Raw genomic sequence first — 14,416 nt, 5'->3', positions numbered from 1 at the left:
ATCGATGTACCCTTGCCAAGACTTACCAGTAGCAAATCATAGGCTGTTCTAAGAACTTAAGCATGGCTATCCTGAACTAGGCATCAATTCAGCTGTGCATACTGTATCCCAAAGTGACCTGAAGTGGATATTCTTTCCATAAGAAATATTCCAGGTACAGTACTATCTTCCTACACACTCCAGTGGTCAGTGATTTAAGGCTTGCCTAAAATAGATGTTGCTTCTTAGCATCGTGTTTAACAGACCCTGATGGGTCTATCCTTCTTTAATTTGTCTTATTTTTTTAATCCACTTCCAGCTCACGTGGTCTTCTGCATCATTAAACTTTGCAGTTTGTTCTTTGTGTTCCTCTTAAATGAGCTACCTAATAATATCATGAAATACCTTTATTAAAAAAAAATAAAAATAAAAAAGGAGGAAAAAAGCAGAGCTGGTAAATAAGAACCATAATCTTTATCTACTGTATCTTTGTGGTTATAAGCAGGAGCCACCATGAGAAGTCCATTGCCTCCAATAAAGTAAAGATATTTACTGATTGTTTCATTTTCAAATTAATGTATTTTCTGCCTTTTTGGATTCTGCAATGCCTGGTCATGTTTGGGTGAAAGCTGTTGAACCTCCTGTTAAGTTTCAATCATACTTGTAAATTGGAATTATTTACACAGGAGTCTGAGAACTGAGTCCGTGATTTAACTAAACGTCAGCTGTTACCTTCCAATGGTGTGCCTGTGTGAGTTCACATTTTATCTCAGTTTTCCTCATCTTCCTCATCTTCTAGCTCCTCTTCTGAGTCATCCTTATTCTTTGAAGTGTTGCTGAATTCAAGGTTCCCTTCAATATCCAGTACTTGTAAGTGCTGCAGACTTTGGAAGGTATTTACCTTCAGTGCTCCAACTGCAATTTTATTAAACCTTTAAGCAAACAAAAAAAGACCCTCCTGTTAAAATAAGCCCGTTTCCATATCCAAGAGAGAAATGAGAGGAGAGTAGGAGGAAATCATTCAGCAGTTACTCTAATTGTACAGTGGCACACAACAGCACTTAGAAATGAAAGCCTTCGTAAAGAAAGCAGAACTGCTAAAACGCTGGCGTTGAATTCTTCACGTGTAGAACTGAACAATGTAGAACTGCAGAATGATGAATATGGGAAGATAATTATCTTTCAAGGGTCCCAACAGTGTGCAAAGGTCCTGGATGACAATACAAAGTCAAAGCTCAAAACCAATGTTCCCCCCTCCAGATCCATCATTGTTTTTTTTTCCTCCAGGCGCACAGAGTTGCAAACAGAGTACTGACCTCTCTGGACAGAAAAAGAGAAGGAAAGTAGGTAAAGATTATGAAGCAGGCAAACACAGTGACTGAACAAAGCTTTCTGACAGCACTGTGTATCACTGCAAAGGATCTTGCAGGAAAATACTAGGAAATGTTAAGCATCTCCCACTGATTTCTAGTTCGCCACTCAAGCTCTCAGAAAACCTCTGCCCCGGCCCTTACGACCACCTCTTTAGCTGTATTCTGCAAGGAAAAAGATCATAGTATTGGAATTCCTCCCCCACAGATTCCTTCTCTTGGCATACTGCTTTTTCCTTCCCAGGCAGAAAAGACATCTGCTCCATAGCACACATTTCAAAGTGCAACTTGCTTTTCCATGAGATTCCATGTCATCCCTTGACAGCTGAATTCTTCTCCGGCAATACATGCAATGCTGGTACAAAGGATCTCCTTAGAAACACGTGCAGAACCTTTTCATCTGTTACACTGTTTTCCAAAATTGTAAATAAACGAATCTGCAGTTTCAGAGCCCCTCACATTTCCTGCTTCATTCTTACATTTGAACATGCTTCAAATTGTATTTTGTCTAATATTCCAGATGTATGTTATTGCTTCACACTATTACAGGGATTAATAGCCACCCATTAGGAAATACAGTTTAACTTGGGTGGAGTTCCCTCCTAAATATGTTAGCGAAAAACAGTTCTGCAAATTCCTTTCTTTCTCTTTATATAGAAATATAGAATGTGGTATGTGGTTTTTGGTTTGCATCCAAGCATTCACAAAAATCTCATAAATGTGAGCAGCTGAATAGACAGACTGCTCTAATTTACACCAGACTTTTTAATGTTATTTGCTTGGTATGGAACCTTTCATCTAAAAAGGTACGATTCCAAACTATAGCACAGTGTTGCTGCATACAGACAAAACAAGGCCATATTTAGTCTTGTGCTGAAGGGCATCCCAGGCTTTTTGAACACAAGCATGGGATCAGCTTAATCACATATTTCATAGGTTTTCATAAGTCTCTTCTAAGCACTCTTTTCATTAATGTTTTGTTTGATTAAAATCGAATATATTACCAGGCCAGATCCTGGCTTCCCTTCTTGTGGTATAAGTCCTCAGTAACTCTGCTTAGATCAGTTACTTTATTGTGAGTTTACATTTGGTGTAAAAAAAGTTTGCCACCTGCAACTTATAAAATATACAGTTTCATAAACAAAGTTCTCATCCAAATGATGGAGTAGGGAAAAAAAACAGGAAATCTTTCTAAATTCAGTTCCATAATTGTCACCTTTGTGATAGCTGGTAACGTTGACATCTGTTTCTGACAAAACTATCGCAGAAACGCACACCATGTCAACATCAGTCATGCAAGTCACACGACAGGAGGTTTTTGTACACTATGAAAAGCCAGGGCCAGCAGACACAGGCAGAGCTGTAGTCTTATTACTGAGCTGTAGGCCGTTAGTCTGAATACTGGACTATGAGATAGTGTTAAACATTAAGTTCCCAGAGTTTCTAACATGTCTAATCCATTCTCATAAAGACAGAAAGGCAAATCTCTCTGAAGAGCACATTTTATGTATCCATGTCTTTCCTCAGCAGATGAGCATAGCTTCACTGAATTTCTATAAAACAAAGACAGCTAAAATTTTAAATAATTTCTAGAAAGTAAGCTACAGTAAAGTGGATAAAAAAGAAAAGTCTTGTGTGTTGAAGTAGAAACCTGAACTCACCTGAGGTAAATTCCCTTTAGTTTGGGTGTGGACTCAAAAACATTCTCTGAAACAACTGTGATCTTGTTGTTCTGAAGATACAGATACTCCAGAGATTCTGGCAGGCCTGATGGGATCGAAGTGAGCTGGTTGCCAGCCATGTCGAGTGACTGCAAGGAAGAGACAACAAGGGGTTCAATAAATAATCAAATGTGAATATTAGCAACACTCCAAAAACAGAAGTTTAACAATAAGCTTTCAAAAGCTGGCTGTATACACACACCTCTCTTTCCAAATGTTATCCACTGTTTTTATGCATATATACATGTAAATATAGAAGCATTCGTATGTGTATAACACACATATAGGTGCACTTATAAAAAACTTAGGATGATAACAGTACAGAAGTGTGATGTTTATGTAAAGCTTCACCCAGGATTTAGGTCTGAAAATCATCTGGAAACAAGCTTTGTTTTTCAGATGTTACTTTAGTGAGTCTGCTCACTACACCTTTCCCTTCTGGTGAGGTGAGGAAAAGAACAAACACTATGTGCAGAGTGGAAATGGTAGGGTGTCATCCATGCAGAAAGGTTCTGTTTGAGTTCATAGTGGAAACTGAAGTGAAGGTTACTGTAGCATAAAGTGAGTTAATCTAATTCTCAGCAAGTTAAAGGTGGCTGCTGCATTTCTGCTCTCTTGTGCTACCATTTAACATCACGATTTGACAGGACATGCCATGCATGCTGTTTTGTTAAGCAGCCCCAACACGTCTTTATGTCTGTCCTCAGGCTTTAACCCATGACTACTTACAGTGAATTACAAGCAGACTGGGTTTCAGATATGCTTGAGAAGTCCTTGGAAGCTGCTATTGCAAATGCTTCACTAGCTATGATTATATTAGATACAATCACACATAAAAACACCTGGAAATATTCTCACACAGACCAGTGTATGAAGACATCAGGACTACAGGTCATGACACTTCCTCAGAAAAGTCTTCAGCAAAGAAATTGATTAAAATAAGTGTGATATGCTGTATGTAGCACTTCCCAAGCTGACATACTGGGCACATTATTCAGCTACGGTTCTGCAGACGATTGTAATGATTTCATTGCTCTTATTCTCAACATAATCCCAGTCTGGCCAACAATTATGCAAATGCCTAGCTTTGCAATTGCAGGCAGTCTTCAGTGATTTCCATGGTAACAGTGTGGACTGGGCCACATGCTAAGTACTTGCACAATCAGGATCTTAGACCTGATTGTTATTTGTCAAATCTCCAGTGCACCAACTCATTAACCTATTGCAGAGTTAAGCCCTTCATGGTGAAAAAAGATTAATACATACTATCATGGAAATACTTAACAAGTAGTAAGGCTGCTCAAGAAAAAGTCACAACAACAACAACAACAACAAGATTGTTAGCTTAACAGAATCTTGCATACATGCTATTATCTTAATCCTGTTTAATATGAGTGGGGTTTGCTGTGGAATAGGTGAAGCTGAAGGGCCAGAGTTTGATTTATCAATGCTTTACTCTGGCTTGACACCAACTACAAAAGAGTGACAGCAGCATAAAAGTGCTGTGAAACTGCAATGAATCAGGCCTTTCAAGAAGGTAAGCTTGTAATTTTTTAATTCCAACCAATAGCTAAAGCTGGTAAGAGGTCTCATGACCTATTTTTGGGTAGAGGAAAAAAATAAAGGCAGGTGACAATGGCTGCATTTCATTAAGCTAATGCAGTTAAATGATGCCAGTATCTACAATTCTCATCAGCATCTTCCTTCCCAACTACATCCTGTCTCTGATCTATTTGCACACACACGTCACTGAGGCACCAAACAAATGCAAAATATATAGCTGGAATCATCTACCCTATCTATAGCTGATGCAAAGCAACAGTGCTACAGATGGTATTATTGCACTGCTGATTTACATTAAGTGAAAATTAAGCTCTTACTTATTCCAATACAACAGAAAATATTAACACAGATAAATGTTTACATTGTCTGAAAACACACTGGGAGCCAGAAAAACATACACTCCACATCTTTTATCCCTTATCTGCTCTCAGATGTACAAATTTTGCTTGTACAGTGACCTAACAGTAGGCATCCTAGATGGTTACCAGATGACAGAGGTAATGTCTTTTACTGCAGGAAACAGGCTGTTACCTAAAAGGAAATGCAGACAAATCCTTCAGCCAGTGTAACGATTCTGAAAGGTCATTTTGCACAGCACAAATGAGATTTTTCCTGACTGCCTTATGGTCTGTGTTTAACTTTCTCGAACAATTAAGCAAGTGATGAGGCTGCTGATTGAATCCAGGCCTCCTAACTGCTATCCAGGTGCCTTAGCCAGCTGAGCTGCTAAATCCTGTAGCTTGGCCTGTCTGACTATAAGCTGATGTGGGGGGCTTTGAGAATTAAGAGTGGTTTTGTTTATGCATTCCTTCTTCCTGCCGTCTCTCTTCAGAGCTGATTTCAGATCTTTTGGAAGACAAGCTATTTGAAACACACAGTTTCAGTTTTAATGACAACATTCATTAATGTTTAGCTGAAAATAAAGGACAGCATTGGGATTGAGAAACAAAAATGTCTTAACATTTCCCAGAATTAGCAGTACATGGTGGACCACCACTCTGGTCGGCAGTGGGAGGTACTCACCTCTGGCACCACAGCACAACCTTTCAGCTGCTAGAAACAGAGCACGTGGCACTTAAAATGCAAGCCCAAAACATGCGTTCCAAGCAAAGCTAGTATTGCTGCTACATAAACTGGCTTAGGCAGACAGAGGAGGACGTTAGCATTATGACCACAATAAGAGAAGGTGATGTTTCTACCTGGAGACTGCTGAGCTCCTTCCACGCTCTTGAATAAATGGAGTTTACTTTCAGTTTATTGTTGCTCAAGTACAATTCCCGCAGTTTTGTCATCCCAGACAAAGTCCCTTTTGGGATGTCACTTATCTCATTTTCCTTCAGCTTCAGAACCTGCAAGTTCTTTGGAAAGCCATAGGGCACCGTGTTGAGGTTGTTTCCAGAAAGATCCAAGGACTTTAGTTGCCTCAGTTTACGGAAGGCCTCCCGATGGATCTGGGGACTTTTGAGCTTATTGTAGCTCAGGTTCAGCTCTTCAAGGAAGTAAGTGGTAGCAAAGTCATTCCTGTTAATCTCAGAGATCTGGTTATGCAGGATCATGAGTGTCTTCACTCGTCGAGGCAGCCCACTGGGAATCCTTTCCAGGAGGTTGTTGTACAGATGGACAGTGTGCAGTTTCTTCAAGCCATGGAATGCTGATGGGTGAATACCTCGGGCTTTTAATTTGTTATTATGGAGCAGGAGGTACTCAAGGTTCTTAATTTGGGTCAGGACATCTCTGCCAATCACCTTAATTGCATTCTTCTCCAGGTGAAGGAGGACGATGTTTCTAGGCAAACCACTTGGGATTTGTGAGAGGTTATTGCTGGACAAATCCAGATATTCAAGACTAGACAGTTTCCTTGGGAAAGCAGGAAAGAAAACACTCTCCATTTAGATTCTGCAAGGCGAAACAATAATCAACCTTCCCTAGGATTTTACAGTCTTTGCTTTAGAGTCTTTCTCCTTGGCATGGCTCCCTTGTTTGCTGCCCTTTTTTGTCCCATTATGAGACTGATGTAAAACAGCTACTTGATAAAACAGAGCTCCCACACTGCCATTAGGCAACAGGACTAAGCAGCACCATTGCTCCCCAGCCACACTAGCAAGAGAACTTGTTAGAGCCCACAGATATTCAAACCCTGCCGCCTGACTGAGCTCAGAGATCAGTTTTGCAGTTCAGTGTTCTCTCATTTGCCACTACAAATAGCAACATGAAAAATTTAAGTTCACACACCACAGAATGATACAATGAAAACATCACTAAGCACAGAATAATTTTGCCCTCCGTTTCACAGAAAGAGCCTGAATAATTTTTGTCTCTCCAAACTTGTATATTTAAACTGAAAAGTAGGCCTCCTTTTGAGATGATGAAATGTTACTGTAATGAAAATTCGAGATGCTCATTCAGTGTCCTAGACTAAGATTCTGAACTTCTCCTGACCCTCCAGCATTATGGACATGAGTCAGGGGTAGATCTGCTTTGTGTAAGCTACTGAATCTGGATTCCATAGACTCAGTTGAAGCTAAAATAAATCCTCAGACCAGCCACTTATACCAACTGGATGTGGATCAGTGGTGTTACATGCCAAGACTGAGGCACTCCTGTGAGGAGACTGTAATCTGCATGGCACTACATAACCCACTGCAGATGACTAGAAAGCTTTCAGGAAATACAAGAACTAATACATGACAGACATTACTTACTGCTTACTACACTGTTGTTCAGAGCTCTCCAAGTATAGTTGGATGAACAAATATACTTTCTGGGTAAAACAGTTCATTACTGCAATCTGTAATGCTTCCTTAGCCTGGGTACTGCACAGCAAAGAGTAACATCCACCCCCATCTGCTGACTGTGATTGCTGCCTGAGCTACAGCCACTGTAGCGTGTTCACCAAAATCTTAACAGAAATGTTATGTCCAACATTACCTGTAAGGTGACACAGCAGAATTAAGGTAAATTACTCTGGGAGGTTTCTGGGAGTGGTTAATGGAAAAGGGAAGTAGAGTTTTCCATTTTTAGAGATCAGAAAAGTTTACAGAATTCACGGCAAGTTATAGGCAGGACAGATTATGTGGTCTGGATTTTCAGGTAGAACAAGGACAGCACTCAGTACAAGCAGAAACAAAGGGTAAATTTAGGACAGCCAAAGGCTATTTCAGTTGTACCCGTTTGTAGAAAAGCTTTTGCAGCCATCTGGCTATTGAGCAGCACCATTACATCCCCTCTTACTCCAGCAATCCCTGCATACTGAAGTACAGCTATGAATTCACAACTGTGTATCTGTGTCTGCTTTCAAGTCATTAAAAAAGAAAAAACACATCTGATACAGCAAAGGTGAAGGTCTGGCCTTAACCCCTAGTGAACTACCCTGGAAACTGAGACGTCTCAAGTAGCCTCACTTCTGTCTTGTTTGGAAAAACGGAGAGCAGCCTGCACCAGCCTGCATTCTAGATTGCCTTTTCTCAGAGGGCAATTAGCACCTCCTGTGATTGGGTCTGCAGCAATCAAGCAGTGATCCAATCCGATGTTCAGTGTTCTGTCTTCTGTATAATGGAACTCCGGTGTGTGAATTCAAACCACTCACCAAGACCTTTGCTTTTCAATGACAGTACCTGAATCTGTCTTTTCATCTAGACCTAGCAGAGGAATTCATAACAGCCCAGTTTTTAATAAGTGTACTTTTAAGTACTTATACTTTTTTTCACAGGTGTACTACTATGCCAGAGGAGACAGACAGACACAGGTGCAAACTACAGGTCTGAACCTCACCAGAAAGTTTCGTTGTCCATTCCTTCATTAGTCAAGTAGTTATTCTGTAAGTACAGCTCCCGCAGGCCTGTAAGTTCACTGAAGGCTCCTTTGGGAATCTTCTCTAGCTTGTTGTTCTAGAGTCATCAGAAGCACAGCACACATTATTTAGCATGAAACAACACAGAACACACAGGCTCTGCTCAGCTATTACCAGGCAATTAGAATTCAAAAGAGCTAGACATTAGGTGTTTCAGAGGATGTTTTAATTCTGCCTAAGAAATAAATACAAATGCTAGATAAATATATTACAACCAAGCACAATAATTGATTTCCAGTTGAATTTTTTAGGCTAAGAAGTTACAGTCTGGCACTCCAGGATTTCATACCATAAAGAAGAATTAGTTTGGAAGCTGGGAACCACCCGTCCTTCCAGTGTTTGACATTTGAAAAGGCACAGTTCCTGCAGTGTAGATTCTAAAGCAATTACTCCTATTGCCTTAGTGCTGCTTTTGAGTAGCCAGCCAGCAGACATGAACAAAATACAACAAATTGCAACAAAATCCAGGGCTTTAGTAACTTCATAATATGGCAGACAAAATCTAGAAGGTTAAAGGATCAGACCCTTTGCCTTCTTCAACCCATAGAAAGAAGTCTTTGTAGAAGTTTTGTAGAAGACTTTAATGGGATTTAGCAGTGAAACCTTCAAGGGAAAAGGAAGCTGGGAGGCAACAGAGAATGACACACAGTGTTGGGACTGGTGTTACTTTACATCTTTGTAGGCAACATGGACAGTGGGACTGAGTGCACTCTCAGCAAGTTTGCAGACAACACCAAGCTGAGTGGTGCAGTTGACACACTAGAGGGAAGGGATGCTAACCGGAGGGAACTGGACAGGCTTGAGAGGTGGGCCCATGCCAACCTCATGAAGTTTAACAAGGCCAAGTGCAAGGTCAGGGCAATCCCAAGCACAGATACAGGTTGGGAAGAGAACTGCTTGAGAGAAGGATTTGGGAGTGTTGGTTGATGAAAGACTCAATACGAGCTGGAAATGTGCTCTTGCAGCTCAGAAGGTCAGCTGAATCCTAGGTTGCACCAAAAGAAGCGTGACCAGCAGGTTGAGGGAGGCAATTCTGCCCCTCTACTCTGCTCTTGTGAGACCCCACCTGGAGTACGAGTGGAAGAAATCCTTTACTCTGGGGGTGGTGAGACACTGGAACAGGTTGCTCAGCGAGGTTGTGGATGCCCTGTCCCTGGAAGCATTCAAGGCTGTGAACAACCTGGTCTAGTGGGCAGTGTCCCTGCCTACAGCAGGGGGTTGGAACTAGATGATCTTTAAGGATCCTTCCAACCTAAACTCTTCTATGATTCTATGATTCTATAAACAGACTTCAGTCTACAGACGTCCAAGGAGCTGTCAACACTGTGAACAAACGGAACCAGGATTCCCCACCACTGCAGCTCTCCCATTGTTAACAAAGTTAAGCACAGACAATTATGAAGTATTTTTTATCAAAATCAGATGACACAGAATTTAAAATGCTGGAGACTAGATAATACCACAACTTCTGCATTACACGATTGCTGGAGAAGTTGTAGCAGTGAAGACTCACTGATCCAAACTTTCTCTGTGTTGACTAAATTGCCAGTTCAGTAGCAAACAAAAAATCACTGATGCTAGGGAACAGCAGTCTCCATGATGGGAATTAGTGAGCACAGCCAATATCAAATGGGCAAGCAGCTGTCAGAAAAAAACACCATCATCAGTGGCAACCTTGACCAGGAGTCCAATCAGTGGATGGCCATGAAGAATGATCTACTTCTTTGCACTAACATGCATTCATATGATTATACCCAAGAAAGAGATCAACAGTACTATCACATGTGCATGCTTTTCATTCCCCTGAAAACATTGAAAAGTGATTCTTTTTCCCCTGTGAGCATTGTGATATTTTGCAAAAACACTCTATTACTTATGAACAAAATAGTAATGACTCAGGAAATAGCTACAGTTGAGAGCATAGTAGATGAGACTCGCAGAGGGCCTGGGAATGTTTTCAAGTGAAATGAAATTGCTTGGGTTGTGTAGAATGAATCTCACACAAACACAATGCTTTTGTCACAGTCATAAAGGAATACAAAACCTTGGTGTCATTACCTTTAAATGCAATTTGTATAATGCTGGAGGGAGATTCTTCGGAACATATTTCAGGAAATTGCTGGACATGATGAGTATCTCTACATTATTAGAGCCATTGAACATATTATCAGGTAAGCCAGCATCTGAAAGTTTGTTGTTATGAAGGTAAACAGATCTGTCAGAAGAAGAAAAAAGATCAAACAAGAAGAAGAAAAAAAGTCAAACAGATATTTAGATCTGTTTGTTTATTTTACCAAAAGAAAGCTGTCTAAAAACAGCTGCTTAAAAGCTGTATTTCAGCCTGTTCTTCTTCCCTTAATTAGTTTTGTTATCAAAACACGCCCTTTAATTTGGCAAGGCATATATATACATGCACAACCAAATGATTGGTCTGAATACTCTTTGAAATTTAGGTCTATTTAAAGTCCATCCTGGATGTGAATATGAATTTCACAAGTAGCCTCATCTTCTTAACAAGAAAATGAATGTAAATCTGAGACTGCGTTCCTCTGAAATCTACATTTCAGTTTTGCCATTTGGACTTAGCTTTTGGCTAAGAGGAATGAAACATGACAGTGTGGTGGCCTCACTCCAAAGGGTCAGAAATCCTATCGGATTAATAGATATCTTAACTTCTTAAGATATCTCCTTAACTCCAATCTTAACTTCTATTTGGAGTCAGATCTGGGCTTCTTCAACTTGAAAAATCAACCTGCAGATCTCCTGAGGAAGGGCTGTTTCACACCCTTCCATTCTTTCTGCTCCCGTGAAGGCTCAAAATACCTCAGGAAACAGTTTGTCTTCTACTTCTAGAATTCTACTATAGCAAACAATACTGTCAGAAAGAACAAATCCGTAAGAGTTTTGCTTTTTAATGACCTTTAATATTCACCAAAGAGTTTCTCCGATCGGTTTTTAAAATGATTTTATCTTCCTTACACAGGATTTAATTCTGTATAAGGCAACTGACTCCTATTAAGTAATTGCTGCTTTTCATTGGTTTAACTCCTAAACAAATTAATTTGACTTCTTTTTAACAAAAGAAATTATGGGATTTCACATACTTCCATTATCCCTTCATTTCCTGTGTGTACCCAAGATGCAGCAGTCAGTTAAAGTCATGGACACACGCTAAAACTGCAGAAGAGTACAGTGTAAAAGTTTTGTTTTACAGCTTGCTCTTGGACTCTCTACTGGTTGCAGAGAAGTTGGCATCTTTCTGGAAGGAAGGAAAGGCTCAGCATGGAAACACAATAGTGTGATCAGACACTCCAGGAGGTTCAGAGCCGCATGAAAATACAGTTCACCTTTCATGGTCAGCTGTACTTCTAACTCATAAATATTTGCCTTTCTGAAAATGTTATTTCCAAATAATGAGCCTAAGATCATTAACTCTGCTGGGGACAGAAACTCGGAAATTGACGAATCAATACTCAGAAGATTAAAATGAGTGCTGTTGTGGGAAAGTATGTGAAAATCACTTCTGAAGAGTGGAAGAATTTTAATACGAGATTGGAACACGGTAGCTTATGTAACTCAGATTAAGGAAGAACGTGTATAAATCTAGCTTTTTCATGATGAGATATTGCCAGAAATCAATGCCTGATTCAGCCTTTTCATCTACCAAGAGCTTATGAGACTAGAGGTCTAGTAAGTACTGAGTAGCTTCTGTTCTCAATGAAATCAGAGGGAACTGAGAGCTCCTCGGTTCATCACAAGATTGTGCTCTGGGAGCTCAACTGGGTCAGCTATTATTAAGTACTTCTGAATTTGGATGCATAAATTGCTATCAACAGAGTTTGAGACGTCTCCACAGGATTTAGATGTTGTAATGTCCATATAAACAAAATACTCAAGATGCCTTTGGGAAAGACTGTATCTCACAGGAGGTCTGTCTATGCACAGCTAAATTTGATATGGACGAAGGTGTTACACTGGTTCCAGCTGACAAAATCACAACCTGAAACTAGCAGAGGCCTTTGAAACCAGACCAGAGGGTATGAACCACTTGTGAAGGAAGGTTACTATGCTTAGGTTTAATATAGTTGTGTTATACTCAACTGTATTGAGTATTGTATTCCCAACATGATTCTAATTTTTTAATGAACAGATTATTAAAAAATGGGGATTTCTAACTATTAATCCACATTTTGAGAAACTAAAGCTGCTCCTGAAGCACAAACTAAATGGAATTAATTTAATTTTTATCTATGCAAAAGTGTTTGGCAGCTACTAGAAGCCCTTGGAATGTGTTTGTCGGATCCTTCATGCTGAGATTAACAAGTAGTCAGCTTCCTTCCAAAAAAATATCAGTAGGCAATAAAATGGCTCAGCCAGAAAATTTCTTAAACTTATCAAGTGCCTCCAAGCAGAGTCAGAACTCTAGCCTTGTTTCACTTCCCAATCCCTTACCTCAAGTTTGGTTTCTGTCCAAATGTGAGCCCATATATCTTAGTGAGATAATTGGCTGCAAAATCTGCACTGATCAAGGTATTTGGTAGGAATTTTGGAGCCACTGTTAGCTGAAAGAGAAATATAGATGTGAATTTCAATTAAATGCAACGTTTTAAGCAAGCATTAGACCGTATACAAAACACCTGCACATTTTTTTTTCTCTGAAACAGAATGCATATTGCATGAAAAATAATTTAAAAACTAAATTGTCCTCACTTGCTAATCTCGTCAGGAAGGAGACAGATTTTTGCTCCAAGATATGTGAATGTTTGTTTTGGTTGGAAGCATCCCGTCTCTTGGTGGAAGAAGTAAAGAAATTGTTATTCTGAGAGCAAATGCCATGCTTATTATTGTTCATAATCCTCAGTCTGGTGAGCCAAAAAAATCCAACCCATATCATACTGGCCCTACTATTTACTCCCATAAGAAAGTCTGTTGGTTCCGAGGCTGTGAATGTCATTTCACATGTCTACCAGTATGGTATCCATTTAAAATGATCTCATCAACAAAGGATCCAGGTTCCCAAAGTGCAGAGATGTTTCTGAGTCAAATGATGGAATATCAAATGGAATCTCCAAGGGATACCTTGCTCACTAAACAAGTGTGGTATCAGAAACAAAATACAAAAAGCTCTCATCTCTGCAAAACTTTTCAGTTGAAGAGAGGTAGGAGAGGTGCTGTTTGCTCTTGGTCTATTGCTGTTTCCATCAGTGATATTAAAAAAATGCTAGGAACACCTGTATCCAAATAAAACTCAGTGGAGTGAAAACTAACCATTAAAAAGCTTAGTTTTACAGAATATTTGGGTAATACAACAGCAAGATTCACTGTGTGGCTGCTAGTAGTAATTACTCATCTAGAAACCAAGAATACAGGTTGCATTTTTATGGGCTGGAGGGCAATTCTGTGGAAAGCATGAACCCAGAAGATTAATCCCTGGGAAAGAAATTCTCAGCACAATGCTGTGCTGGATATGAGCCTTCAGTGCATAAACAGAAGACTACTGAATTGCAGTAGGCATGTGCTACCATGGTTACATGTACACTCTGAAGGACTGGAAGCTCTGGGCAATGGTAGAAACCTTCCTTCTACCTTGAAATTACTTGAATTTGTAAAGCCTCTTCCCCACAGCACTGTTATGTGGAAGAGCAATTGGTTGTTAATAATACTGTGAGAACAAGAATGTTTAATAGATGAATAACACGTGAGAGAATGGACATTCTATTGTGGAACTAACCCAAACTTTAAGCTACACATTTACCCAAAGTGTAAACAGTGCTAGTTTGTCAAGTGTGCATCAAGGCACCTTATCTATGAACTTGTAATTTACTGGACTCATAATATAGCCCTCTTTTTCAAAAGATGAGAGTATATTATTTACTATTTCTCACCTTTATCTTTGTCATTCTTAAGTGCTCCTAAGAGCTGAATGGTCACAA

At 39.8% G+C, this 14,416-nt stretch overlaps 1 protein-coding gene across 6 annotated transcripts in view; it reads right to left on the bottom strand.

The window, feature by feature from the left end:
- PODN (podocan) overlaps positions 1–14,416 on the bottom strand; it is a 31,705-nt gene that overhangs the window by 1,664 nt on the left and 15,625 nt on the right. For all 6 annotated transcript variants that reach the window (XM_046944901.1, XM_046944900.1, XM_046944899.1 and 3 more), the window contains 6 exons: positions 12,936–13,045; positions 10,542–10,698; positions 8,405–8,520; positions 5,833–6,490; positions 3,011–3,159; positions 712–911 (listed from right to left, as the gene is read on the bottom strand). In XM_046944901.1, coding sequence (XP_046800857.1) covers positions 749–911; positions 3,011–3,159; positions 5,833–6,490; positions 8,405–8,520; positions 10,542–10,698; positions 12,936–13,045 — 1,353 coding nt within the window. In that variant the 3' untranslated portion in view covers positions 712–748. The remainder of the gene's footprint in view (positions 1–711; positions 912–3,010; positions 3,160–5,832; positions 6,491–8,404; positions 8,521–10,541; positions 10,699–12,935; positions 13,046–14,416) is intronic.

The sequence above is a fragment of the Gallus gallus genome, chromosome 8 (genome assembly GCF_016699485.2).
Source record: "Gallus gallus isolate bGalGal1 chromosome 8, bGalGal1.mat.broiler.GRCg7b, whole genome shotgun sequence".
Taxonomy (NCBI): domain Eukaryota; kingdom Metazoa; phylum Chordata; class Aves; order Galliformes; family Phasianidae; genus Gallus; species Gallus gallus.
Note: the sequence above shows the minus strand (reverse complement) of the source record. Positions and strands in the feature narration are given on the sequence as shown.